The sequence below is a fragment of the Rousettus aegyptiacus genome, unplaced genomic scaffold (genome assembly GCF_014176215.1).
Source record: "Rousettus aegyptiacus isolate mRouAeg1 unplaced genomic scaffold, mRouAeg1.p scaffold_m13_p_2, whole genome shotgun sequence".
NCBI lineage: Eukaryota > Metazoa > Chordata > Mammalia > Chiroptera > Pteropodidae > Rousettus > Rousettus aegyptiacus.
Genome location: NW_023416295.1, coordinates 168,342,082 through 168,368,029, shown reverse-complemented (window position 1 = coordinate 168,368,029; position 25,948 = coordinate 168,342,082). Strand labels below are relative to the sequence as shown.

The 25,948-nt window shown below is 47.0% G+C and overlaps 1 protein-coding gene across 26 annotated transcripts in view; it reads left to right on the top strand.

Moving 5' to 3' along the window:
• Positions 1-18,303, top strand: part of RBFOX2 (RNA binding fox-1 homolog 2) — a 240,716-nt gene extending 222,413 nt beyond the window's left edge. For 6 of the 26 annotated variants that reach the window (XM_016161667.2, XM_016161664.2, XM_016161666.2 and 3 more), the window contains 4 exons: positions 859-898; positions 10,525-10,613; positions 11,052-11,124; positions 12,787-18,303. In XM_016161667.2, the coding sequence (XP_016017153.1) occupies positions 859-898; positions 10,525-10,613; positions 11,052-11,124; positions 12,787-12,831 (247 nt within the window). In that variant the 3' untranslated portion in view covers positions 12,832-18,303. The other 20 variants (XM_016161656.2, XM_016161657.2, XM_016161659.2 and 17 more) reach the window with 8 other exon arrangements.
• The last annotated feature ends 7,645 nt before the right edge of the window (positions 18,304-25,948 follow it).

The following is a 25,948-nucleotide window of genomic DNA, read 5'->3' as shown; positions in this document are numbered from 1 at the left end:
GACCAATCACCTTAACCTTTAGCTCATTATCTCTGCTTGTGAAAGCAATGCATTGTGGGTATTTTTGGTTGTGTTTTTTTTTTTTTTTTAATTACATTTCTCTGTTTACTTTGGTCAGAATTGATTGACTTGTTTTTCTGAGGTGTTGCATTGGTTCTTAAAATGCTGAATAATAATACTTTGCATGCTTGTGTGATCAGCCAAATCTTATCGCATGTCTAATGTGCAGGATAAAAAGCAGGTGATGTATGGATATCAGGAAAAAATTTACATATTACTATAAAACTAATAGAAAAGACTAAACATAATTTTGAAACATACTTTTGCCTAGGTCCCGCCCTAATGGAATTCTTTGGGTTCATTTTCTTTTCATGTTAAACCCCTCTCTATATGCCAGCCCTCCCTCCTCCCCCTACCTACACACACACACACACACACACACACACACACACACACACCTACCTTTTGAAGCTCTTTAAAGAAAAACTTCCTTTTAGGTGAAGCTTATTTTTAAAAATACTCCAGGTTTGAAAAGTTGGTGTTTCTAATCCAGCAGATTTTCGGTAGCTGTATTGGGCCCTCTGGGAATGCTGTTTATTGTTTTAATCTTAATTACCAGACATACAGGTTGTTCATTCCAGGTTTGCATTCCTTCCCCTCCTCGCATGTCCTGGAGCTGCGTAACGAGTGTGCACCTTCACATTTTCCTCACTGACTTGCCATGGCCTCGAGCCCAGGTCATGTATTCATACATCACCTGCCTGTGTAGAGCGCATGTGCATGCTGCCGTCCTCAATAACCGGAATGTGTTTCTGTTCTTTTGTTTTTTGTTTTTGTTTTTGTGTGGATTTTCTGCAGTGTGGTTTACCAGGACGGATTTTACGGTGCTGACCTCTATGTAAGTACACACACTGGGGCCTTCTTGACCCCATCCCCTGACAAGCCAGCCTTTTTTTTTCTGTTTCTTTGGTTTGGTTTGGTTTTTTAAAATATAATTTATTTAATTTTTGTTTTCTTTTTCCTTGTGGATATATATATATTTATATATTTAAGAATGCAAGCATGCTTCTCTGCCACTGCGCTTGCCCCTGGGTGCAAAAACTAAGCCTTTGGGTTTCCTGATCATTGCTAGAGTCAGTTTACTGGACATATTCTTTTCCCTTCCCTATACCTACAGATGCTTTGTGGATCACTAATATATTTTTGAGATGATCAGCAGGTTTAAAGTCTTTTATTACTGTCGTATCATGTGCATACATTAATGGCAGGATAGCTTAGCCTGAAACCTACTCTTTCCCTTTTCTGCTTTTCTACTCATTTCACATCCCTCTTTAGATCATTAAGAGTTTCGATTGATGTAGATGGCAGTAAACTTTCTGAGTTGCGTGTTTTCCTATTTTACATACACTGAGAGAGCGCTGTCTTGCGATAATGGAATAAGGAACTGATGCCAGTAGAGAGTGGGTGATAATGAGAGGAAACTAAATATGCTTAAGGCCTTTCTTTACCAAAAGGTCCACAGCCAGTGGATCTCTTTTCTTAAGAGCTGTCTAGAGGGAAATGAGTGGCAGAATTAGCAACCTAGACTCTTCCTATAAAGATTGGACTGTCATACAATAGTTGTTGATTCTACCAGTCATGTTATCATGTAATCCATTACTTAAACTATGTGACTATAGTGTCATGATTGGATTGCCACACATTACTTAAATTGTGGACAAAGTGATCTAACTGACAAAGAGTAAAGTTTTTGAGTTTCGAAGTCTTTTATTGGGACCTCTCCAAATGACCTTTTTCTGAATGCAAGTTTGGTCTAACCACCAAGTCATTGAGAAACAATTTTGTAAGAAAACTTGTCAGCTTGAAATTATTCCTTGATCCTAGGTTACAATCATTTGGAAATACTTTCTCCACATTTACCTCTCAAACACAATAAAGGTACCATTGTAGTGAACTATTTCCACAGCCTGCCAGAGATTCTCTGGCAATCTAAAAATGTTGATGCATTTTCAGAGTACGCTTAGAGGCTCTGTATTTCATGAAGTAGAGGTAGAATAAAATGATCCTCCAGGGGACTGTGGGTGGCTGTACACACCTCTGCTATGTAGTGCAGACATTCAAAGTATGCTTTAATTTAACAGTTGCTTAAAGGAGCCTCAGCCATGATTTGGTCTCAGCTCTCTCACTTTATAGATACGTTTCGTAGAGAGATTGTGACTAACCCTGATTACGTAAGTGATTTGTATAGTCAGACATAAAACCCAACTAACCATTATTTCATTATCTCTTTTAGCAGTTAATTAAAATTCACATCTGTCCTCAAATGATTTTCAAGAAGTAATGAAAAGAATTTTTTTTTTCCCCCTGTGCTTGAAGGTTAGGGAAATATACCCTAGTTTTTTACCCTAATTTACACCAAATTACACTTTTCTAAATATACATATTTACATATGATCTTAGGATGTACATTTTCTCATATACATTAGTATCCATATTCTCATGAAACTCATCTTTATGTTATTGAAGTTGTTTTCTTGAAATCTGGTCTATTAGAGCATACTTTTCCATATGAATTACTTCTTGTCAAGTTTTTTTCCTGTCTCATATCTTCCATATTTGGGGATTTTTTTAAGCGTGGCCCACTTCTACATTATTAAGATTTGCCTACTTCTTTGTTAAGCCAGCCAACCAAATATTTGTTGACAGTTTTCATTTCTTTAGTTCACAATATATGATTTCATTTAGAGGGAGATGATTTTTTTGTATTTATTGAGAAAAATACTCTTGAAATTTTTTTATCTTCTTACTGGATTACCTTATCAAGCTAAACAGAAGTAATTCAGTGACCCTGCCAAAGTATTCTTTTGACCCATGTCCCCTTGTTATTGAAGAGACTTAATAGTAATGTTATTGTCATTTTTAGTTCCCATCTTAAAGCATTACTGGGAGGAAAAAGTTGGTCACTAGTGCTGAAATAATATCCAGAATCGCTAATGAAAAATAAGAATACATTATGAGGTCAACTGTTGCTTTAAGCCTAATAAAACTATAGCTTTTAAAACTTTATATCCCTTCCCCCCATTTCATTAAAGATTTTATGAAATATTATCCCTGGAAAAAACAACAACTTTATATTCCCTATTCCATATGTGAAGGAGCAAAGGATGCTTCTTAAAAAACACACAAACAAAAAACCCCGTTGTTTTACCTTGAGTGTGTTCTTCTCTCTGTACATTTTTCCATCTCTGGAAGTCTGTCGAGGTGAGTTTAGCTCTTGTTTCCTCAGAAGGGCGGGTTAGGCGTAGAAAGAGCAGAGCGTGGACCTAGTATAAAAGGTGAGCTGAGCCATAGCTTGAAGAGATGACATGAGGGAAAAGAGTTTAAGTTGCTGGTTTTGTTTTAAGTTATTTTAATTGAGGCTGTTAATTGCGGAGGTTTTTAAAATCTCCTTCCCTGTTCTGTTCTAAGGCCGTTATCCCTACTAGTCATTTTCTTCCTTTCTGTTTCTTTTATGGCACGTTCCTCTCCGGAGAACTGATCTAGCAATTGTGCCCGTCATTTATAAAGTGATCCCCACCCCCCACCCCAGGATAAGACTTGGGAGTGTAGCAGACAGTGTACGTATCCACCTGCCCTCTTTTTTTTTTTTTTTGGATCGGTAGAAATGGCATGGTTCACCCTAATTCACTTTTTAAATGGGATAACAAACTGCTCCTAATTCTCATCCTGTGAAAAGCATGCTTGCATCCAAAGGAAAGAAAAGGCTGGTGGGCCCCTTAGCGGGCTTTTTGTATGATTGTTTTCCTTCCACAGCTGTGTTTTTTGAACTGCTCTTCCTGTGTTCTGTTATAGAATAGTCTTACAGGAACCAATCATTAGCGCTAAAATACCTCAGGTAGGAGTGCCAGTGTGACCTGCCAATCAATCAGATTGTGGATTGCAGTGAAAAAAATTGAATTATACTAACCATTCCAGCTCCACGTTAGAGATGGGAACAGAGGCTTTTTTGGACAATCAAGACTTGTGAGCGTGTGATCTAAGCCCTGCTACCTCAGCAGCGCACACAGTCAAGTTCCATACACGACGGCACTTCCTCCAAAATCAGTGCTCCGGTCCCGTTGCCACGTGACCACACCAGGCGTGTCAGACGCACTGTCCCATCACTGCCACCTCCTTTACTTTGTCAGTTACATTGAACAGTGGTGTTGAAACTAGTCTTATGTTTGGAGAGCAGAGCAGCTGGGGAGACATTTTCTCACTTCTGTGAAAGAAATGAGGAAAGGGAGGAAGTAGAGTCTTTCCAAACAGAACTCGAATCCCAAATTGGGCCCTGTAGTGACATCATAGTAACAATTGGACCGTGCTATTAAATGAAGTTGAGGTTCCCTTAAAAAGCTGCACATATAAGGACTCTACAATTGAAACATGTATTTGCCTTCCTCTTTTCCTTTGACCTTCAAACAAGGTCAGTGAGCCCATTCAGGTAGTAATGCACTATTAGGTTTGCTGATAGCTGGATGCTAGAAAAAAGAAAAACAGTAGATATCTTTTCACAATTGAGTTAGTTTATTTATGTAGGTACCCAGTGAGATTTTGGAATGAACTACTTTGGGGAGATGTGGACAGTAGAGTGTTTGAAAGATTTAATTCGTTAAAGATGATCCCTCATCTAGCATAGAATTAATAAGTAGAGATATCAAGTCGATCATAGCAATTTCTTAATCTCAATTTTAAATAAGATAAAATTTAAATACTTAAACATTTTTTCATTACTGCTTTTCAAAGTAGGTAGGTTTCCCAATCAGCAGTGTAATAGTATTTCATTATTATAAGTTTTTGTATTCACATCTGTGTTATTCACATTCAGTTAAGGGTGCCATGTTGCCACATGAGAATTCTGTCCCCTAAAGAGAACAATCTAGAGCTACGGTTCTCAGCTGGAGTGGGGAGGAGGTGAGGGAAAGGAGGGAGTTAGAAACGTGTAGGGACAGGCAACACGAATCACAGAGGCTCAACATTCAGCACATGCCAGTTGGAATAGGTCTCTTCTCTGCTGCAGTGATGTTAAGCATCACACCTGCCATTCTCCCCACACACCTGCCTCCCCTTCCGCTCCACTCTTGCGCTCTAGACCTGCACACCACATGTTGGGAACAAGCTTTCATTTTGTCTGCTGGTCTTGAAATATACACTCTTCTCCTCAGTGTCATAATGTCGTTGTCTTCCAGGTAGAATGAAGGTGTCTTGACATCACATGCTCACCAAAGTCCTGTTTTAATGTAAACCTAAAACAAAAATATGACCAAATTAAAAGCTAAGTTAAAATCAAGACAAGGGGGAAGTTGCCAGTGGGAGATTAAGCTAAGAGCTTTGCAGATCAAATATAGGAGGGACGATAAGTAGAAGCCTTTCATTTTGTTCTAGTTTAAAGCACAGCTGCAGACCTGTGCAGAAAAATCATGGGGTCTGTGTGGCAATGTTAAAAAGTTAATTAGATGATAAACTAGATTCAGAGTGCAGTAGAAGAGCCCTAGGAGGTGACATTGAGCCACGGAAAACTGAGACTTTAACAACCACACAAGGATCTTAAAGGTAACAGCATTTTCCTTTGAGAAAGTTGGAAGTTGAAGGCAGAGATATGTTATGGCTATGTGAAAAGATAAAATGCTGAAACAGGAAATATTTTAGAAGAACCCTGGATCAGAATGGATGGGTGTTGAAAGGGCCAGCATTTCAGTGAGTGCTGCCGGTCAGGACTGAGTCAGGGTGTCAGGGTGAGGAGGGTGGAAGAGGGGAGCGAGGTAGCATCAGGCCGCCCGGGCTGGGAACACTAGGAATCGTTCAGAAGGAGTCACAAAGGAATGAGAAAGCAATTATTTTTAAAGGGGCAGACGTGTGTTTGGACCAGGCTTAGCCATGACGAATTTACCCAGCTATCAGGGCTCCCCAGAGCTGTCTGTGTGTGCCCTCCGACATTAGGGTGTGCTGTGGCCATGCTAATCCCCATTTTTTGTTTTATTTCAAATCACACACAGATAGAATCTGCAAACTGCTTCAGATCAAACAGGTCTGATTGTGTGTAAATACATATGTCCTTTTTAATTTTTATTATTAATGGTTGCTTCAGTTTTGCATCAGTGCATGGTTAAAAGCAATACACATCAGCTATTTCATGACTTCATATCTCCAAATGAATTATTTCTCCTCTTTTTTTTTTTTTTTGTTTGTTTGTTTGTGCAGTCAGCTGAAGAAATGTTAACATCTCACTCTAAATCTCTCAGTGGAGTCTCTGTTCCCTTCTCTGATATAACAGATGGGTTACTGCTTGTTACAATTATTAACATTGTGGTGTGGGCCAGGGCTAGGGTGGGCAAGATTTACTATTTCTTTGGGCTGGGGAGGGGCCAGTCGTTAGGGTATGGAATGTTAACTCAAGTGGTGACTGACTGTTTCCGTAATACCAGGTCGTTGTGGCTGCACGCTCTAGTAATTGAGGCTGTGTACTTCACCGAGCTTGTGGTAGAGCCTAGGGCAAACCGCTGTCCCAAGAGAATGCTGGGATAGATAGAGTTAGCCATTACGAGTCTGAACGTGGTGATTTTGCTGGTTGTTTTAGCTCCAGATGTTGGCATGCTTAGTTTTTAATGTGATTAATAAATGTGGCGCCATGTCCCCTCCCCACGCCTGAACCCTGTCTCTCCTACCCCCTTCCCTACCCTTGTTCTTTTTGAAAAACTTAAGAAACAGTAATGAAAACCTTGGTGTTTCAAACTGCACTTTGTTCTCATGTTGTATAAAAGACAATACGTTGCTAGTAGAAGTAAAATTCAAAAAAATTTCTCAGCCTCGCATCTTTATGCGCTCAAAAATCCAGACTAGAAATAAATATATCTGAATTTTCTTTACATTGTATTTTACATTATGTGATATATTTTGTTGAATAACCAATTTAAGCAGGAGATGAAATACTTTTCAGTAAGAATACCTCTAAGAAGAATAAATCCACAATATACAATTTAATTTTTCTAATTTGGGGGTAATTATCGATGACTTACCAGATTAGTTTATTAGGATATTACCTGCTCATCCTAAGCATAGACTCACTTTAAAGGGCCTCTCTGTAGACCGTTATCGTAAAGTAATCAGAGGAGTCATGTCGAAATATCTGCTTTTACAAAAAAAATTAATGTAGTTTTTCTTAATGCTGATATTCTTCTCGAGCCTTTTGTTAATAAAATGTTTGCACCCCTGTCCTGTTTTCCTGAATTTGAATAGCAGAGAACCCCATCAAATTCACACTCCAAAGTCAGAGTTGACTTACAGCACAAGGAAACGACCACAGCTAGAGGAAGCTTTTCCCACAGTCTGATCCATTTTAAATTGTTTTTGAGTAACGGTAACATTTCCCCGAAAGCACTGAGCTCCTGAGGCTTCCTGCAGGCTGAGGAAAGTGAGGGGAGGTGGCTCTGTCAGGAACCTCATACCGAACCTGTTTTTGCAGAATCAGTTCAGCACAGCAGAAAGGTGTATTGATTTGATGCACTCCCCAGTGTCTGCCTTACTGAGAGTCCGGACCATACTTTGGGGCCTCAGAATCCCTTAACCCGTTTCCCATTTGCCCCAAGAACACGGCCCAGCGGTGCTTGTGGCTGCATTTTCCCCCAAAGTGACTCGCGGGGTACAGTCCTAACCTCGCCCTGAGTTTGCCATGAAATATCTCGCTTTTATTATTATTTTTGTATCTCCAGTATGTCGATAGTCTTTGGAAACAAATGACATTCTACTTATAGCATTCTGTTTTTAGTAGTCATAGTTCCATTTACAAAATATGGTAATTCTCGATGGCTGAAAATGAAGATCCTAGAAAACTTAGCATTCTTATGTGTGATGTTAAAATGGTTCTCGAACAGTTAGACGAAGATTCATTTGATGAATCTGATTTATGTATATATTTCTGTTACATTAGGAGTAGAGACAAGTTCTGTTTAGAAATAACTCCAAGAACAATTTTTATATTTTATTTCCACATTGAAAACCAGATTTGCTTCAGCCTCAAAGAGCATGTTTATGTAACATTAAATTAATCCTAGCAGTGAGCTACACTTTTTTTTTCCTTAATGGAAAATGGGTTAATGAGAATGTATGCCTTTGCCCTGTGGCATAGAACTTCAGTTTTTAAATGTTTTACTCAAGTAAACATAAATTTGGTTTTAACTACTTTTATTACCCTGACCTTAATAATTTTTAAAGATTATTTTGGTGTTTGAAGGCGTGCTGGAGACAAACCACATAATGCTGCTTTACCACATTGTCCTGGTTTACAGAGAAGTTTTATTAAAGATGACACTGCTGTAGATGCCACAGTAGCAAACTTTAATTCTAAACTAATGGAACCATCTCTACCTATAATGAAAAATCAAGCCTTTTAGATTCATATAAAGCTTAAAATTTCAGCTACAATGATTAGCTTGTTTTTTTTTTTTTTTAACAAACACTTCCACTGTTTCATTGCCTTTTTAGAGGTTTTTAAAAAATCAGTTAAAGAGACACGTTAGTTTATAAATAACGGACATATGCATGTGTACGTGTTGCAGCCTGAGTGTTCAGCTTTGCCTAAGTCGCCCTGGCCTGCCCATTCCCCTGGATCTGCCCAGAATGCGGAGGGAACATGTTGACCACGCATAGCCCCGAAAGATGCTTTCTACCATGTCCCTGTCATACCACCTCGTTGTCAGTGTTTGGTAATATTAATTAGAATTTTATTATTTTTGTGAATATCTATAGAAGAATTTGTAATCGAGAAAGAAATGTTTACTTTTCTAAATCATTCCGTTGAAGAGCAAAGAAAGACTAATACGTAACCACTGAGAGCCAATCGGATTTTTTTAAATGTACAATTAAAGCTACTTCTGATGACTTCAAGCCAATAAATTTAAAGAGCAAGAGTAAATTTTCCTTCATCATGCAGTTTCTTCAGTTAGAGAAAGCATAAATTATATAAGAAAGAAGCAAGAAGCTTTAGAAGCCTTTAAGAAACTACAAATAGTCCCAAAGTAAGGTTCGAACAGAAGTAAAAGCAGCAAGCTAGAAGCCGCCACGTGGATGGCTAGAAGAGCAAGGGTCCCATCAGAAAACACTTATTGTCAGTCCTAAGAAACGATACAGAAGTAAATTTGAAATGTCTCGTGTAGATTTAGTGAAAATGGAACATTCGAAGGAACAGGAAGTAGAGCGCACGGGGCAGGAAGCTGCAGACGTCCGTGGGAAACATGCTGACGCACAGAAGCGAAGCGTGCTGTCGCTCCCGAGTGAAACGGCACTGGGACGGGCTCGCTGAACGTAGGGACATTTGACAAGGAAAAGCAGTAACGGTTCACACCTGAATTAGATTGGGATGGGGTAGATGAATTCTAGAAGGGTGAAGAAAAAAAGAAAAGGTAGGAGCTTGCCGCCTGGTAGTGGCCTGTCGGTGTGGCAGCTGTGACTGCCTTTGGACCACCCTGTGGAGAAGTGCATGTGGCTCGCCCTTACAGAGCAGACCGTTCTTTGTTTGCAGTGTTTGGTTCATCGAAACCGAGCTGAAATCGCAGAACATAAGCGTTTGAAACTCTTTAGAGCTTAGAGGATGTTTGAGCCATTAGAAGATAGAGCTCCTGAGCCTCCTGTGAGTTCAGATTGTGAGAGTCTCAGAACCTTTTAAGGAAGGAGAATAAATGCAATTAAATGCTTTTGGGGGAGGCAGGGAATCTTCCTCTATTTTATCCAGCCAAAGGAGTCTCAGCCATTTGTATCTGATTTGCCTGAGTCTGAAATGCAGATTGGAGTTGGCAGACTTTTTCTATAAAGGGCCAAGTGGTAAATATTTTTGGTCGTGTAGGCCATACGGTCGCTGTCACAACTGCTTTCAAAGACAATTGGCAAGTTACATTGGTTCCCAGACTGAAGTGTGCCAGCCCCCAGTCTGCCCTGCTTTTCCTCCTGAACATGGCCTGACGAGCCTAGCCTCCTGGCAAACGTGCAGTCAGTGGAGCGCAGCCCTTTGTGGGCCTGCCCTTTATATACTGTAGTCAGTAAACCAATCCGAGTACACGTCAGGGAATCGGAAGTTCACACATATAAATGTGATGTTTTCATTCTTTAATTTATACTTCCCACCAGTCAGATAAAGTTCTCCCAACTTCCTCTAAATATTTTCCCTGTTGAAAGTTCCAGCAGACACTGAAGTAAGATAGATCCAAACTCATATCTTCATCTCTTAAATTTGCGAACAGGCAGGCACTACCAGGATGGTTTTTTTTGATGACTGTCCCAAATTGGAAAGCACGTCCCCGCGTTGGGTGGGGCTTCTTCTTGCACAGAGGAATAACATGCAGACTGATGCAGTTTGAAACATCCTCTTTCCACGTGTGTGTCTGTGTTTGCGTCCGCCCCCGTGTCTGTCGGTCTGCGTGTGGGTGGGTGTATGTTCGTCCGCCCTTCCAGGGGGAGAGGTCGCTGTAAAGTCAGTTCTCTTCTCTCCCGTAGGGCGGATATGCAGCCTACAGATATGCACAGCCCGCTACTGCAACCGCAGCCACGGCTGCTGCAGCCGCTGCTGCCGCTTACAGCGACGGGTACGTACGAACGTCAGCGAGCCCCGCGCCATCCCCTGGTGTCACCCCCCTCCGGCCTCCCCGCCTCCAGAGCAGCACCGGGGCCTGCGGCTGCCCGCACACCTGGGTTTTCGCAGGCCTCCTCCCAGCGGCCTCGCCTGCGCGTGGCACGTGGCACTGGCTCCTCTGCCCACTCTCCCGTGTTCTCGTCTCTTGGCTTTGACCCCAGTTTCCCTCTTTGTCACCTCCAATTCCCTTCTTTCCCGTCTTAGAGCAGTCCTTCAGAATCTTTCAGTGCACTGCATTTAGGAGTAGAAATAGGAAGGTTTTTTCCGTTCTGCCAGTTTCCTAACGACCTTCCAAGACCACGTTACTCACAGTCCTCAGCACAGTAAACCCTTTAAGTTTTTGGGATCCCTCTCTTTTCTTCCTCTCCCTGATTGTATTTCTTCTTTCCAGTTATGGCAGGGTGTACACAGCCGACCCTTACCATGCCCTTGCCCCTGCCGCTAGCTATGGAGTTGGCGCTGTGGTAAGTATATGTACCGTTTTTTAAAAAAATATCTTACTGCTTGTAACGTTTACCTACAGGCTGCAAAAGATCTAGGGAGGTAATAAGTCTGGCCCTTCTTCCATTGCCAAAGTATTAAAACCACAGAGGACCGTCTGGAAATTTCATATCACTTTCTTTCCCTGTGTGTTGTAGTTCGAGCCACACGGCCCGGTTAAGGACAGCAGAAAGGAGTGAATAGTGACATTCTGCCTTGAGTAATGGCAGTGTTTGGGAGAGAAGGGTGGGAACAACAGGTCACTGTTTTATATTGGCTCAGATGTTAGATGTGGACCTGTTGCGTAGTTTTGTTATAGATGTTACCAAAGGCTTCAGGGCATAAGACCTCAATTTTCGCTGTAAGCATTTCAGAAAAACTTAATGTGCGCGCTGTAAGCATTTCAGAAAAACTTAATGTGCGTAAGTTGCAAATGCATATGCCAAAGGACATGTCTGCTGTTCCTCGACCTTCTGGTAGATAGAACTACCAAGTGAACACCTTGTAAAGGTATTTTTTAAGTCATATCTGTGGCAAAATATGGTATTTTCATAGAAGTAAAGAAAAAAAAAACCCACAGAGCTCATCTAGAATAACCTCCCCTAACCAAACACGAATCCTCGCCGCATTATTTTGTGTTGGCCTGGACGCCGCCATGCCCAGTCATCGGGACTGGCTCAGGCAAAGACAGGCCTTTCCGCATGGCACCTCCCAATGCCAGACATTCTCTGCAGTCCAGAAAGCGGCTGGGCAGCTGCCTACACGTGGGCGAAGATTTTCAAAAGGGAGGCAGAATGATGTCAAATTTCAGACTGAAAGGAATTTATAAATAAATTTTTCTTCCTAAAGGAAAAAAAAAAAGACTTAAAGGAATTTGAGCAAACGCATCATTGTCTCACACTAAATTTCCACTAATGAAGATTTGTGGGAGGAAGTAATAGAGTCAGGGGGGAGGGTGCATATTAGAATTGCTACAAAAAGAATGACCCAAGGAGAGCTGTGTTCCTGGGGAACTTTTATTTGAAAAGAGAAGCCCTTAGATAAATAAAACAAAGGAATAAAGCCCAGTTAAAACCCCAGTGATATATACATGTAAATTTGGGTACATCAAGAAAAGACAAGCTATTGATGTCTTTTACAGATTATACAGCAAATAGGCTTTATTAGTTGAGAGGTTGGCTCAGGTTTAAATCCAGCACCACGTCAAACAGGCTATGTCTGAGACAGTGGTCAGAACTGACAGGTAATACGTCAGAAGGTAAAACCAGTGTGCTTTAGATCACAATTGCAGTGATGCGATCAGGTAAACAAAGACCCATTCTTTTAAAAACCACACTATTTGCAGGCCAGTTTTGAACTGTATTGTGTTCCCCTTCTGTGCTAATTCATGCAACTATTGAAATAAACCATTATCATACTCTCTCCCTAAGAATCTGAGGTCCGCAGTAAATGTTGTGGGCTCTGGTTTGAGCAAATTAGAGGCACAAGTTGGTTTCCTGGCTTCACTGTACCAGGCGTCACCTAATCAGGTGCTCTGAAGCTTCTAAGGAAGCAGTTTTCCAAATCCCTTCTCAGGACAGTTGTCTTCATTCTTAATGCTTCTCTCATTAACCTTTTCACTATTTTTATGTCTTTAATTACTGCAGGCGAGTTTATACCGAGGTGGCTACAGCCGATTTGCCCCCTACTGAAGTGACGTGAGACCCCTGCAAGTGGGACAGCCCCCCAGTTCATGAGGCCTGGCTATTGCAATATTTACTAGTAGAGGAACTCTATAGCAAGATGAAGAGGAAAAACAAACAGACAAACAAACAAAAAAAAACACAAAAAAAAGAGAGAATACTTTTTTATACCTCACTATGTTCTTTGAATATGTATTTTTCCTTTAAATTTCTGCCTTTAATTCTTTTGTTCCAAAGATTGTGCATTTTTTCTTTTTTTTTTCTTTTTTTTTTTAACTGTGGTAAAAAAAAAAAAAAATAATGCATTTCCATGTCTGTATGTCCGTGCTTAGCTTATTCTATCAATCACGGAAGAGGCAGTTAGTGAGGAAGGAGAGACATAGGATCTGATAAATGCAGTCTGCTCAGAAGTCAGCGGACAGCGTAGCCAAAGTGCATCTGGTGCTGAGCGGCTGGGGGACAAGCAGAAGTGGAAGAGTTCTTTCCGCAACAGGACGTTCTTCTGGCCTTCTGAGTTTCTGGTCTTTGGCAGGCAGTTCTGATTGGCTGTGGCTGGAATCCACATGCTGATAGATGATAGGAATTTGTGCTTGCAAAGCAGGAGAATTTAAAAAAAGACACTTTCCTCTCCTCTTCCCTCCCATCTGCTCCATTCTTTTTACAGGCATCGTACGTGCACAGCCTGAGACAATTGGCACAGGTTTTGGAATTATGGTATTAATATTTCCAAACGTGCGCTCTCAGACTGTGGATAATAAACACCTCATTAGGAAACCAGTCTCAGAATGAACTCTGGAGTATGAAAATAATCATTTTTTTTCTTTCCTGTCACCCTAGCACTCCTTTCATTGAAACAACCTTAGCTCATCTATCCTTTTATTAACACCCTGTTCCCATGTCCTCAAGATTCAGGAATTTAGGACCCAGGGACAGAAGAATAAGTAGCCAGTGGCCAGATTTCCTCCAGGTATCTGGGCACAGCTTGAGGGCTGGCAGCACAAATTGTTGAGAAGCCAATAAAGAGGGCGAAGAAGAGAAAGGGGATATTAGACAGCGTCCGGACGGCTCTGTGATATTCCCAGTCTTTCTCTTGCATCAGAAAGTCAGTGCAAAGTACAGAACATATACTAAAGGCTCTGTTGGCAGAAAATAAAGCACCGAGTCCTAGGTCAGCTGTCCCCGGAGGTTCTGGTGAGTCGGGCATGAAAGGGCAAGCAAAGGCACTTTGTACCAGCTCCAAAGCCATAGGAATCTCATCTTCCAGAGCCTTTATGAGTCACTTCGCTTTCCACAACCTTGAGCCTCCATGGCCATTCCACCCAGCTTCTCATTACCCTCCAAAGACCCCCCAGCTGAGCACCTGGACCACTTGGTGGGCACGAACACTACAGAGCATGAGCTTGGCGCCCCTGGGGTCACTCCCCTCCCGTGTTGGAAGGAGGGTCTGAACTGGTCAGAAGGAGTCATGTGGTGGCGATGGCAGTGAGTCGCCACTCTTGCTGTCTGGCCTCCGTTCTTTACATACATATGTTCATTCAAGGTAGGGGGGAGAGAGTTTCTCTTTAGCTATTAGCCGTTAATGAGAAAGGCAAGGGTCCCGCAGCATTTCCAAAATGAAGGCGTTAGGAAATAGAAAAGCACGGTCCGTTCGGCTCCCTGGTCTGGTCACGCTGGTACGAGGGTGACCTCTCACCCGAGGGGTAGCTGCTAAAGGGAGTGATTCAGAGACATGGAGCTTGCGGCTTGTTAGGGCTTTGCTTTTGGTTTGTTATTTTTACTTCTGCCTCCACACGTTCTTGACCGATTCGTGTCCCTGGATTAAAATGACTGACATATGACAGCATCAAGCATTTCTGTAAGCAGAGTAATGTATCCGGGAAGGACTGGCCTGTCGTTTATAATACACATCTCTCCCGCTTGGGAATCCTCTTCCCCTGAAACGAGGAGACAGCAAGGAAGCTGGAGGCCTCGATGCAATCTTATTGATTCTTGGGAGGAATGCATAGGATAGGGGACGCCAGACCGCCCAGTCCATTGGCCACTTTTTAAGGGTTCCCCTCCCCAAGCCAAAGTTTGGTTTGTTGCTGTTAAGACAATTTTTGTTGTTTGTATATAAATACTTTAGTTAGAGGAGGGGGAACGGGATGTGGGACCCTCTGAGTTCTAGGGAGTGGGGGCAGGGACAATTTTTTCCTTTGCTTTTGTTTTGAGGGAGAGCTTTTACCGACTAAAGAAACAAGAGAAATTTCTGGTCACGTTCAAAAAGGGGCCATTCTCACAAAATGGCAAGCCACTCCTCAGTGGAAACAAAGCCAAATCCTAAATGGTGTGTCCGCAGCAGGGGAGAATAGAGCGATGAATTTAAGACTCTTCTCTTTGCCAGAAAGAGAAAAGCTGATGGGAAAGGTAGAGAAGGCGGCTTCCACAGCCCTTCGTAAGAGGCAGAGGCTTGAGCTCGAGGTAGCTTTTGCGTGTTCCAGTTCAGCGGGTTCTGGCTGAGGACCCCGAGGGCAAGCTCCATGATTTCCGGTGGCTTCCGCGCTTCCGGGCACGGTTCTAGTACTGCTTCCTCCAGCTCCCCTTCCCGAGAAAGACCGAACCAAGTTCTGCTTCCCATTGAAAGGCCTTTGGTTTTCGGTGTCAGCACTGGGAATTAGGCCTCTCACAGGCACCTAGGGTTGACGATATTCACCCCCCTCCCCCGCCCGTACCTTTGAACTTTCGAGACTCCATGCAGCCGGCTTCACTAGAAGCAGGTTCCCCCAAAGCACTGGTGCTTGCACATCCCTGACTCTGGTTCCCACTGGACTAAAAAAGAGAGTCTGGCATCTTGTGAGTTCGTTAGAGGATGCTGGTTGATAATTCCAAAAAGCTTACTGATGCTGAATCACAGTACGGAGATGATTTCGACAGCTTTAACTTGTGATATCAACTTTAAGCATCTTACTCTTCGAAGCTGGGTTCCTTTAAGGAGACCAGAAGTCTAGTGAACACCTGTATCTGAATATCTGCCTTTCAGCCCAGAGAGCTGTCCTTAGGTCTCCACATTTCTTGGTGTAAGTAGCTCAGCTCCCATGAACCCAGATCAGCCGTTGTGATTCATCATTTTCAAGGCTCTCAGGTTGTACAAAACCTGCTCTCAGCATCATCCTCCAGCAGCCCCAGTCGGATTGAGCCAATTTTATTTTTCTTGGAACATGAAAAGACTGGGGCTCAACTCTTAGTTTAAGGGGAGCTAGTGGAGATCCGTTCCGTGGAAATCAGTAATAGCAGCTTTTCCTCAAAAGCGTGACTCCTCAGGGGCTGAACCGCACTTAGTTTAGGTTTCACCTTCCTGGAGATGTAGCCGGTAGTCGGAGAATCACCGTCACCCATAAGTAGTCGCATAGCCTCCAGGTAGAAGGGAGGTATGTCAACTTGGGATGGAAGCACCCCAAGGATTTGCAAGAAGGGCTTGAGAACCCCCCTTCCCTCTGGCAGGAGACTGAGGCCAATCAAGGGACAGTCTGGAAGGCGCTAGACGTGTACAGAGGGACAAGGGGACACTGTTCGAGCCCTCCCCGTTTGCCAAGTCCAGTCGCCCCTCTGCTGCTTGCAACCCTCGAGCACAGGGACATTCGCAGAACTGCAGATTATTTTTTCCCCCAGATAATAGGAGGAAAGGGACTTTGGGGGGTGGGGAAGGGGTAGTGGTGTTTTAAAAAGCATAAGTTACCTGTTTGCACTGTTTTAAGATAGGAAAAAAATAGTGGGCAAGGTGAGCATCAGACGTAAATTTGTGTTTTTTTATTTTGTCATGCTCTTGAAAATGTTTGACCATTTGTAGTAGACACCAGTGAAACTTGATTCTCTGTCGCATAAAACACTATTTTCTTTTTTGAAATGTTAACTGTCCGAAAGCCTCGTCCCCCTCTCTCCCTCTTCCTCTGCACTTCCTTCATACCTGCTTTACTGATCGGCCAGGCAGTAGCCATCCGAGAGCTAGACGCAGCAAGAGGCAGGGCCCTTCCCAGGTGGGCCCCGGCTGTCCCAAGCCAGCAGGCGCCCTCTGCTCACTGTGTGCGGTGGAGTCCCCGGCACCGGCCTTTCAGACGAGACTCACAGACCAGACTGCGGACAGCAGGTTCTCAAATTCCTGAATCCGATGCTCCTGGAGTGAGGAGCCGAGGCGTGGAGGGGAGCCCTCGAGCGTCGCGTTGGCTGTAGTAGCTGAGTTCTCATCCACGTTACCGGCACTGTAGCCAGTTACAGTTTACTCAGGAAAACGGTAGATCATTTCAGCCATGGTAGTGCTGGTTGGCAGGGATTGGTAACAGAGAACTGCTCAGCAGCCAGAACTCGAGCCTTGCCTTTAAGGGGACTGCCAGCGAGGGCCCGGGCCTCCGTCTGGTGGTCACGCGCGAGCCGGTGCCGTGAGGGCTCGGCTCCCACTGGCCAGCAGAAAGGGGACGTCTCTTTTCTCCTCCCCCAGCCCCGCCCCCTCACGGACGCCAGATTCCCAGGGGGTCCATGAGTTTTTGGAATTTTTAAAAAATCTTTTTTCAGTTTGGTTTTCCCGGGGACTGATAAGTGCTTTAAGCAGTGTCTATGCCCCATCAAGGCTCCCAGCTTAGGCATTTTCTCGTATTTTTCTGTTCACAGTATTTGTGTGTGTGTGTGTGTGTGTGTGTGCGTGCGTGTGTGTGTGTGTGTGCTTACTTTGGCAGCTCATTTTGGCTGTATTATATACTGAGTGATGAATTGATCCTCTTTTTTCCCTGAGGGATATGAATTGTTTTTCCTTGTGTTATAATTCTGCTTGTGAGTAGCCGGAGCGACCTGCGGCTGACGCAGCGAGCTGGGGCCGCAGAGTGCGGAGAGCCAGGGGGCCGCCTGTCCCTGACAGGCCGGCCTGCCAGGGCCTCCGCGCTCCTCAGTCCAGATCTCTGCAAGGCTAAACATGCCACAAAACCTCTTTCTCCCCCCCCCGCCCCCCCCCCCCATGCAACGTGCGGCTTCTCCAGCCCGTCCCATCGCCATGGCAAAACAGGTACCTTTGGGGCTCGGGGGCGTCACCTGGGATGCTTGTATAATTGACCACCTCGCCTTCTCTCCCAGCCCCTTCCCCAGAATCACTTCCTAGGACACCCGAGCTGCTTGCCCAGGGTCCCCGTTTCCCTGCGAACTCCAGAGAAGCACCCCAGGGCTTCGTGACAGTCTCCGATTCCCTCCCCTTCTCGTTAAGAATCATATTGTATAGTAGCTTTCAGACCATACAGTATTCATTGGGTTACTCCTATTATTATCAAGTAGCTGGAATTGTGAAGGTCGGAGTAGTTAGATCTTTAGCTTTTATTCCTTATTTTTTTGTATTACTATCCATGTGTATAAATTATTGATCATGTTGCTGGCTTTTATAAACTCTAAGCAAGGGAGGAGCACCGCCTCTGCCTTTGCAAATGGTAATGAAGCACTGTTTTTAAATAAAAGAGAGAAACACCATTCTTTGGCCTGTGTGTGTGGATCCTGATTCCCGTTGCCTCCCCTGGAGGCTCGAAGGATACAACTTGGATTTGACTTCTCAGGATGGAAAAAGAAGGCGGCGAATGGGGCAGCGCGTCCTGGTGAGCCGGCAGGTCAGTGAGGCCAAAGTCGGAGCTGCGGCCGGAGCGGCAGCTGCCTCCCTGCAGGCCCTCCAGCTCGCGAGCTCCGCCGAAGCCACACGCCGCCCCTTCTGCTCTGGCAGAAGCGTGCTTGCCGCCAGGGCCGACCCCGCACCCGTGCTGTGCATCCCGCCCTTTCCCGCCCTCTCGGGGACCGTGCCTCGCGCCCTCCTGCGTGGTCGACCTTTTCCTCTTAGTCCCGATGGCGTTTAGACACGCTTAGATCTCTTCGGCACGTTTTAAAATTTTGCAAGATCCTAAGTCCTCTCCCTCATGGCAGACTTCTAGAATAAGCTTCCGCCTGCTAAATCCACTTACTTGCTCTTCACTCTGCTGCCTCCCGGCTTCTCCCTCCAGGTCCCCAAAGCGGCCCCCTTGTGACGACAGCAAATGGGCAAAGGGACCCTTCTGGGTGTATGTAACTAATGGCGTTCAGCTCTGCCGAGCATTCTCCAGGCCCACCCGCATGTGGAGCTGTGAGAGGCCTCGGGCGGTGAGTTCCTGCACCGCCGCCCCCCAGAGCCAGCGAGCGCGCCTGGCCTCGGCTCCTTAGCTGGTCCCCCCCACTCCCCGCTTCCAGGGTCTCCCCAGCCCCAGCCCCACCCACCGCCTGTGTCTGGTCTCAGACAGCCACTCTTTCAGTGAATCGCGTCGGGAGGTGCCCCCATACAAAACGCACCCTAGTCAGCGTCAAGACCTTCCCCGGTCGGTGAGGCCCTGGGTGACATGCCGCCTCCCGGTTGGTCGATGTGTCCATCCGGACTCGGATGGAAGCGCTGGGCGTCGGGAACTCCGGTCCGTTCGTTCACTGCTGTGTCTGTCTCCTGTGCCCGACACTGTCGGCATTTAATAAACCTTCGCGGTACAGTTTCCACCCTGCCTTCCTCTGTATCGCCGCCCCGAAATGTGGGTTCAGTCTGCCCTGCGCCCCAAGGCGGGTGCTTGGGGTGGGGCGTCACCCCTGGGGTCTCAACTGCTGCACATGTCACCGTGCGTGCCACCGGTGAAGTCCTGAGCGCCCTTCCCGCCGGGCCGCTCTGCGGGCTGCAGGCTGCGTCTGCAGCAGGTAACCTTGGGGAAGGAGGAGGTGCCTCCCTCCGGGACAAAGGGCAGTCTGCTCACCGCCTGCCGAGGAAGGAGGACACTCGGGGTCCCCCAGCTGCGTGCCCGGCGCCCACCCAGGCCAGGCCACGGGGAGTGTCTGTGCTGATGCTCCTGCGGCCCGCGGCGCCGTGGGCAGTGAAGCCCTTTGTCTCCGACCCACTCTCGTGCCTTCCGCCAGAGCCCATGAAACGGCAGCCCGAGACCTAATGCGTCAGAAGCACCAAGTTCTCTGTCAGATGACGCCTGGGGCCCGCTGCTGCCGGTACCTTCCTCCTGCAGTCAGTCCATCCTCTGCACTTTGATCTGGATGCTCCTAAAATAAATGTGACCGAAACGTTTGACCACACCCAAATTCTTGAGGAAGTCTCATTTTCTAGAGTCCAAATTTCAAATTTAGTAAGTGGCACCGAAGGCCCCCCGCACGGGACTCAGGGCTGAGGCCCCCTCGCCCGCCCGGCTTCTGTACGAGCGGTCTCGGCCCGTCCCCAGGCCCCGTCCCCCAGATGAGCTGCGCTTGCTCTTGTCTCTGCTCCTCTACCCCCGCCAGGGGAAGCTGTCCTCAGCCTCAGGACTCTGCTCGAGTGTCGCTTCTTGACCTGCTGCCAGGCAGAGTGGGCCGGCCTCTGGCCTGGCCTGAGGGCATCCGACGACGACCTTGTGTCTTACTGGCTTGAACCCCTTCCACTCACGAAACTCTTCCTGTCTGACAGACTTCGTGAGGCTTTTCCTCAACCTCAGCTCCGCCCGGCCCCGCCGCGTGCGTTAATCCCACACACACGGGTGCTGGCACCGCTTCGAGGCAAGCCGAGTTTCCCGTCGGGGAATGTGCGCCCACGCTTCCCCCACCAGTCTGAGCTTCCCGAGGTCGGAGCACGGGGTCAGTCACGCCCGGCTCCCTCACGCCTTGCTGGGACACCCGCCGGAGCCCGGAAGGGGCCGCCGAGACGCAGACGGGCACCCAGCCAGAGACGCGACAGCACAGACACAGGCCGTGCTTCTGAGAACGAAACCCACGAAGAGTTCACGTAGAACGCAGGATGACGTCAAGACCCCGTCGGAGAGGTGGCACCCGGCCTCGGGCTCCCCTGCTTCTGTGTCTCCCCCGAGGGTGCTGGGACTGCACCCTCATGCCCTCCCCCTCCACGCTCCCGGGCTGCGATGGCAGCCACCCGCGTGCCCTTGGGGTCGGAGAGAGGACTGGATCGCGAGGGGAACCCCCAGGCTCCTGCGTCCCTGGGCCCTCGCAAACCGCGGGATCTTGGTCACGGCTGCGCCTGCCGGCCCCACAACTCCCCATTTGCGAGACGCTCAGAGGAGGAGCTGTTTGGTGGGGCCCCTCCCAGCGCCGGAGGCTGATTCCATATTGTCGGTACTAGGACTTACCCCCCAGGTGAAAATCAGGCCTGATGGGTCCCAGGAATGGGGACAGTCAGGTCATGCATCCCCACCCAAGGGTCCACCTTCCCCGAGGAGCCAAGTTCCTTCTCCAAGGCGAATAACAGGCCTGTGTACCCAGGGAACCCCGCAAGAAGCCTCAGGGGAGCAATGATGCCAACATTGTGACCAAGTAGTATCAAAAGCTGACACCACCCATTAACTTGTCGGGGAAATGACGCATCGGTTTCGGAAACTGTCCGACCTGGTTCTGGGTCATACGTTGGAGGTTCTCAACCAAAGGTGTAAATCAGAACCACCACTTCCAAACCGAGGCTGCATGCCCAGAGGTTCTGGCTCGGCCGGCCTGGTGCCGGCTGGGTGTCCGGGTTTTGTAGAGGCCAAAGTTGCTGCTCATGTGCGCCCTGCCCGGAAACCGCCACGGTGAGTGAGTTCGGATCCCGCCGTCTTCTCACAAGCTGGAGGCTGACATGATCTCCAGAGATAAAAGCTCATTCAAAGTTGGAGGGGCATGCGAGGGCTCTGTACTTCCCACTCAATCTTGCTCTAAAACTGCTCTGTGAAATAAAGACTTAATTAACAAGAAACCGCAGGGAAGCGGGCAGCCCAGCTCTCACGGGGCCAGTGACCAGCTACGCTCCAGGCTCTGTGCATCTCGGCCTGATGGCTCTTCCGAAACACGTGCTCTCAGGTCGTCTCCTGCTCCATCTCTGTGGCAGCCTCCTGTTGTCGGTGAGCAGAATTCTGAACTCCTCGGCCAGGCGTCGAAGGCGCCTGAAGTTCGGGGCCTCAAAGCATCTTTGCAGGCTTAGTATCAACAGCGAGAAACCCAAAGGTCCTTGCCAGCGAGTGATTGCAAGCTCCGTGAGGGCAGGGACTGTGTCTTATTCACCACCATGACCTAGAACATGACGGAGATCCCCAAACACAGGCACTTGGAATGGGGTCTGATTGGAGGTAGGTGTGTGTGAGCCCCTCCCTCCACCGCCATCTGATTCCTCCCCTTTCTTCTCGCACTAGCCCCTTACGCCATACTCTGCCTTCCAGCTGTTTGCCCCCAAGGCCATGTGTGGACGTGCGCCGGCCCCGCCATCTCTCTCGACTCTGAGCTCTCTGCCATTGACTTTATTCCTACTGTGCCCAGCTTCGCGCCGTATCATCTCGAATTTCTTGAGGCCGGGACTGTGCTTCGTGCGGCTCCGTCTGCGGGTTAGACACAGACCTGGAGCGACGGGCACCCCGGGCTTCGTGCATGCCCCACTGGCATGACTGTCCATCCGCTCGCTCCATAGGAGATGGAGCTCCTGAGCCCAGAAAAGGAGAGGGACACACACGGGAAGGTCCTCCTCCGCCAAGACGGTCACCCCTTCTGCCCCGAGAGGCAGTGCTCATTGAAGTGTTTAAGAGTGTGGGCTCTAGAGCCAACTCGTCTGGGTTTGAAATCCAGCCCCCAACTCCTGGGCAAGTTGTTCAGGATGCCTAAGTATTTCCAGCTGTAAAATGGGGGTATTAATAGTCCTTACTTTATAGGTTCAAAGTAAGGATTTTAAAAGGTAATATATGTCAAATGCCTAGAAGTATATGGCATATAGTATTTGCTCAATGAATGCTTTATCATTATTATTATTATTATTATTATCACTGTTGTCATTATTATTAAGAGTGCAATCCACAGGGATGAGCCCAGGACGTCAGACAACCATCCCCAGGCTCTGACGCCAGGACAGTGACCTGGGTTTGGAGCCTGAAGTCCTCAACATGGCCCGAATGACCCAATTATAATTTATCAATTCCTTTGTTCCTTGTGCTTCCCATTTCCTTGGCAAACTGAGGCACAGAGAGGACGTGGAGCTAGGTCATGTATGGAGGAAGTAAGAGCCTGGATCAAACCCAGGCAAGACTGAGCAGCTCTGCTCAAGGGCCCCAAGCCTTGCGCAGAACCTGGCGCGCGGTGGCCATTGGCATGCCATCGACCTTTCTTTACTGCGTGGAGGTTATTTCATTCTTCACCCCAGTGCTCACAATACATCCACCCTGAGTCAAAGCCATGGAATTGTAGAGTTGGGTGTATGCCTGACGGTCAAGTAGTCAGCCTTCTGTTTGACCAATAGGAACAACGGGCCTGGAGAGGCTAAGGACTGGACCACCCGGCCAGATATAGGAACCTCTCCCGTCCAGATGCTGCCTTCCTGGTGTTTGAATGTCTTTGCTGGATGGACAAAACAGAAGCGTAGAATGGTCTTTCCAGGTAAGTGCTCCAAAGTCGGGGACTTGGGCTTTGATGTCTTTCATCTAGTAAATGGGTTTCCTCAGTTCTGTGAGCTGTCCTAGGGCATTAGTCCAACCCAAGGAGGGGATCATGGGAACCTCTGGTTTGCAGCCTTAGTCATTCAGAGGCACAGTAACAACCTGGGCTTGTGATTGGTGTCTGAAGTGGGGGTACCGTGTAGGACTGAACCCGTAATGTACGGAATCTCTGGGTAGACAGTGTCTTAGTTGAGTTGAATTCTCAGAGACCTTGCTGGTATCACAGAACTGCTTGTTGGTGCGGGGAAGCTACACACACACATGCACACACACACACATGCACACATGTGTGCACACACACACATCGGAGTTGGGTCCAGGAACCCAAAAGACGAGGTTTCCTTGGCTGTCGGCCATCGCTAACATCGTGGGGTGGTCGTTCATGAAGACACCCTCATTCTCATCCTCCCTCTGTGGCTTCGCTCAGTGGTGAGCGGGAGACCCTTTAGTCCAGTGATTTAAAAAGCTCAATTAAGACCAGCAGACTATGAGCTGGTCCTCTTTTTAATACATTGTTTAATTTTGATGTAAATATTTATTATCTATTCATTTCATGAAACCGTAATTCACATAGTAGAAAACTTGAAAAATACAGAGAGACAGAAAGAAAAAGGGAAAAGTAACCAAGATTTCCTCCGAATAAAGAGATCTGCAGTGTGACCTTGCTGTACTTCCTTGCAGTTTTTTCTTTTTTCCCTACACACAGGTTTGAGAGATGTAATTCCCCTAATTAGAAAAGGGAAGAAAGTGAATATACAATTTTCATTCTGCTTTTCCCACCTAACTTGATGAAATCAGCATTTTCCATGTTGATCCAATGATTTACTCTCACGAACATCGCTTTGATAGCTACATAATGTCTCTCCAGCAGACGAACAGTTTGTATTTAAGCAGTCTCCTAGTGATGGAACATTTTAATGGTGTCCAATTTTTCGATTATGAATTCTGCTGCAATAAAGGGATAATTTCCTCTCAGTAAAAGCTTTTCTCAAATCACTGACTTTTCCTTGCACTGGGCCCTGGGAATGTAGATCAGATCTCAGCTTGAGCAATAGACCCCGTGACAAGGATCCCATGCAGGGCATGACTGTAAAGGGTGGGGGAGGACCAGGAAAGAAGGGGGAGGAGGGGTAGCAGAGCATAGTTTATTTTAAAATAAAGTCTTTTTTTCTCTTCATTTTACTTATAAGTGTACTGTGTCATTGTGTATGATGTGGGAAATACATGTATTCTAAATGTGAGCCAGCCTCAGTTTAAATCAGTATGACTATCTAGGTCTTCTCAGAATCCGACGCCATCTATCCACACAGAAGATCTGGTCTCTCGCAAACCCGGTCCCATTCCAGGCGTTTCTGGAGTCCCCGGGGCTGAACCCCTGCAGCTCCCCTTCTCGTGCCGTGGCTGGGCGCCTCGTGCCAAGCAGAAGTGCTTCCCCGAGTTTTCTTAGTTGAAGATTAGCGTTTTGCCTCTGCTCAGCCAAGGTTCCGTGGAGGCAGCTTGACCAACAAGGGCAAAAGGAGGAGGAAGTGGTTTGCTCATCTCTGTAGCGTAACCGGGACCTCGCGGCGCGTTCGCCTGAGCGCCCAGGTCGTAGGGCCGGGCGAGGCCCTTCTCTCCCCACGTCAGCCCAGCCCCTGTCTGTCTGCCTCACATCTGGGCCTGGCGTGATGCCTGCGAGAGGTGCTCGGCAAGACTTGTGCACTACATAACTTGACGAATGGCCCCTCCGGCTGGAAATGAACACGGGCCATGCGCACCGGGACCAGCGAGGTGACGGGCAAGGGCACAAGGCCAGGCTGTGCGTCCCTGGAGCAGAAGCGGAAGCTGCCGGCTTCTCTCACCACCAGGGGCTCCTTCCCCTCCCCCCACGGCTCACCTGCCCAGGAGCAAGTGCACCTCTCAGGAGCTCCCACAGCACCCTGTCCCCCCCCCGTCACACCGTTTACCTCTCCTGTGTGTTAATGACTTACCTGGGGTCCGTCCCCCTGCTGGGCCCCAGGTGTCATTAGGCTGTTTTGTTTTTTTTTTTTCACGATGTCCTCAGGGACCTATGGGGACCTGGTCGAAGTATGGACTCCAAGACAGGCGAGGGAAGAGGTGGGCGCGACCCTTTAGAAAATGAATCCCGTGTCTGTAGCTGACCCCGCCCAATCCGCCCTGGGCGTTAAGAAGCTGGAACATGGACCCAGAGGCAAAAGCATGTTGCTGCAGTGGAGTGAGGAGTGAGGACCTCACACCTGCAAGCGGCTGCACGACATAACTCTGGGGGGTCCTACCGGGTCCATGAGGTCCCCGTGCCTGGAGGGAGGACCCACCCACTCACCCGTGTGCTGTGGAGCTTCCCAGGTGATTCCAACATGCAAACAGGTCGGGGAGCACTTCTAACCCTTGGCTCCTGTCCTGGCCTCACTTACTTAAAATCTGTTGAATGAATGAGTGGATTTAGGAGGCTCACAGTCTTCTGCGTCCCTTTCCAGGGTAGCAGTGGCCTTGCTACCCAAGCCCACCCTACCTTCTCTGCAGAATCGAGGTATTTTTAAATTCTCCTTCATGTCCCTGGTGGTAGTTTTCATCTCATTTTTTAACATCTAGGTATTTAACATCTCGCAATAAGAGAGGCTAGAAATATGAACTATTTTTCAAGTAAAAATCCTTTCTGAACTCACGTGAAACGTCAT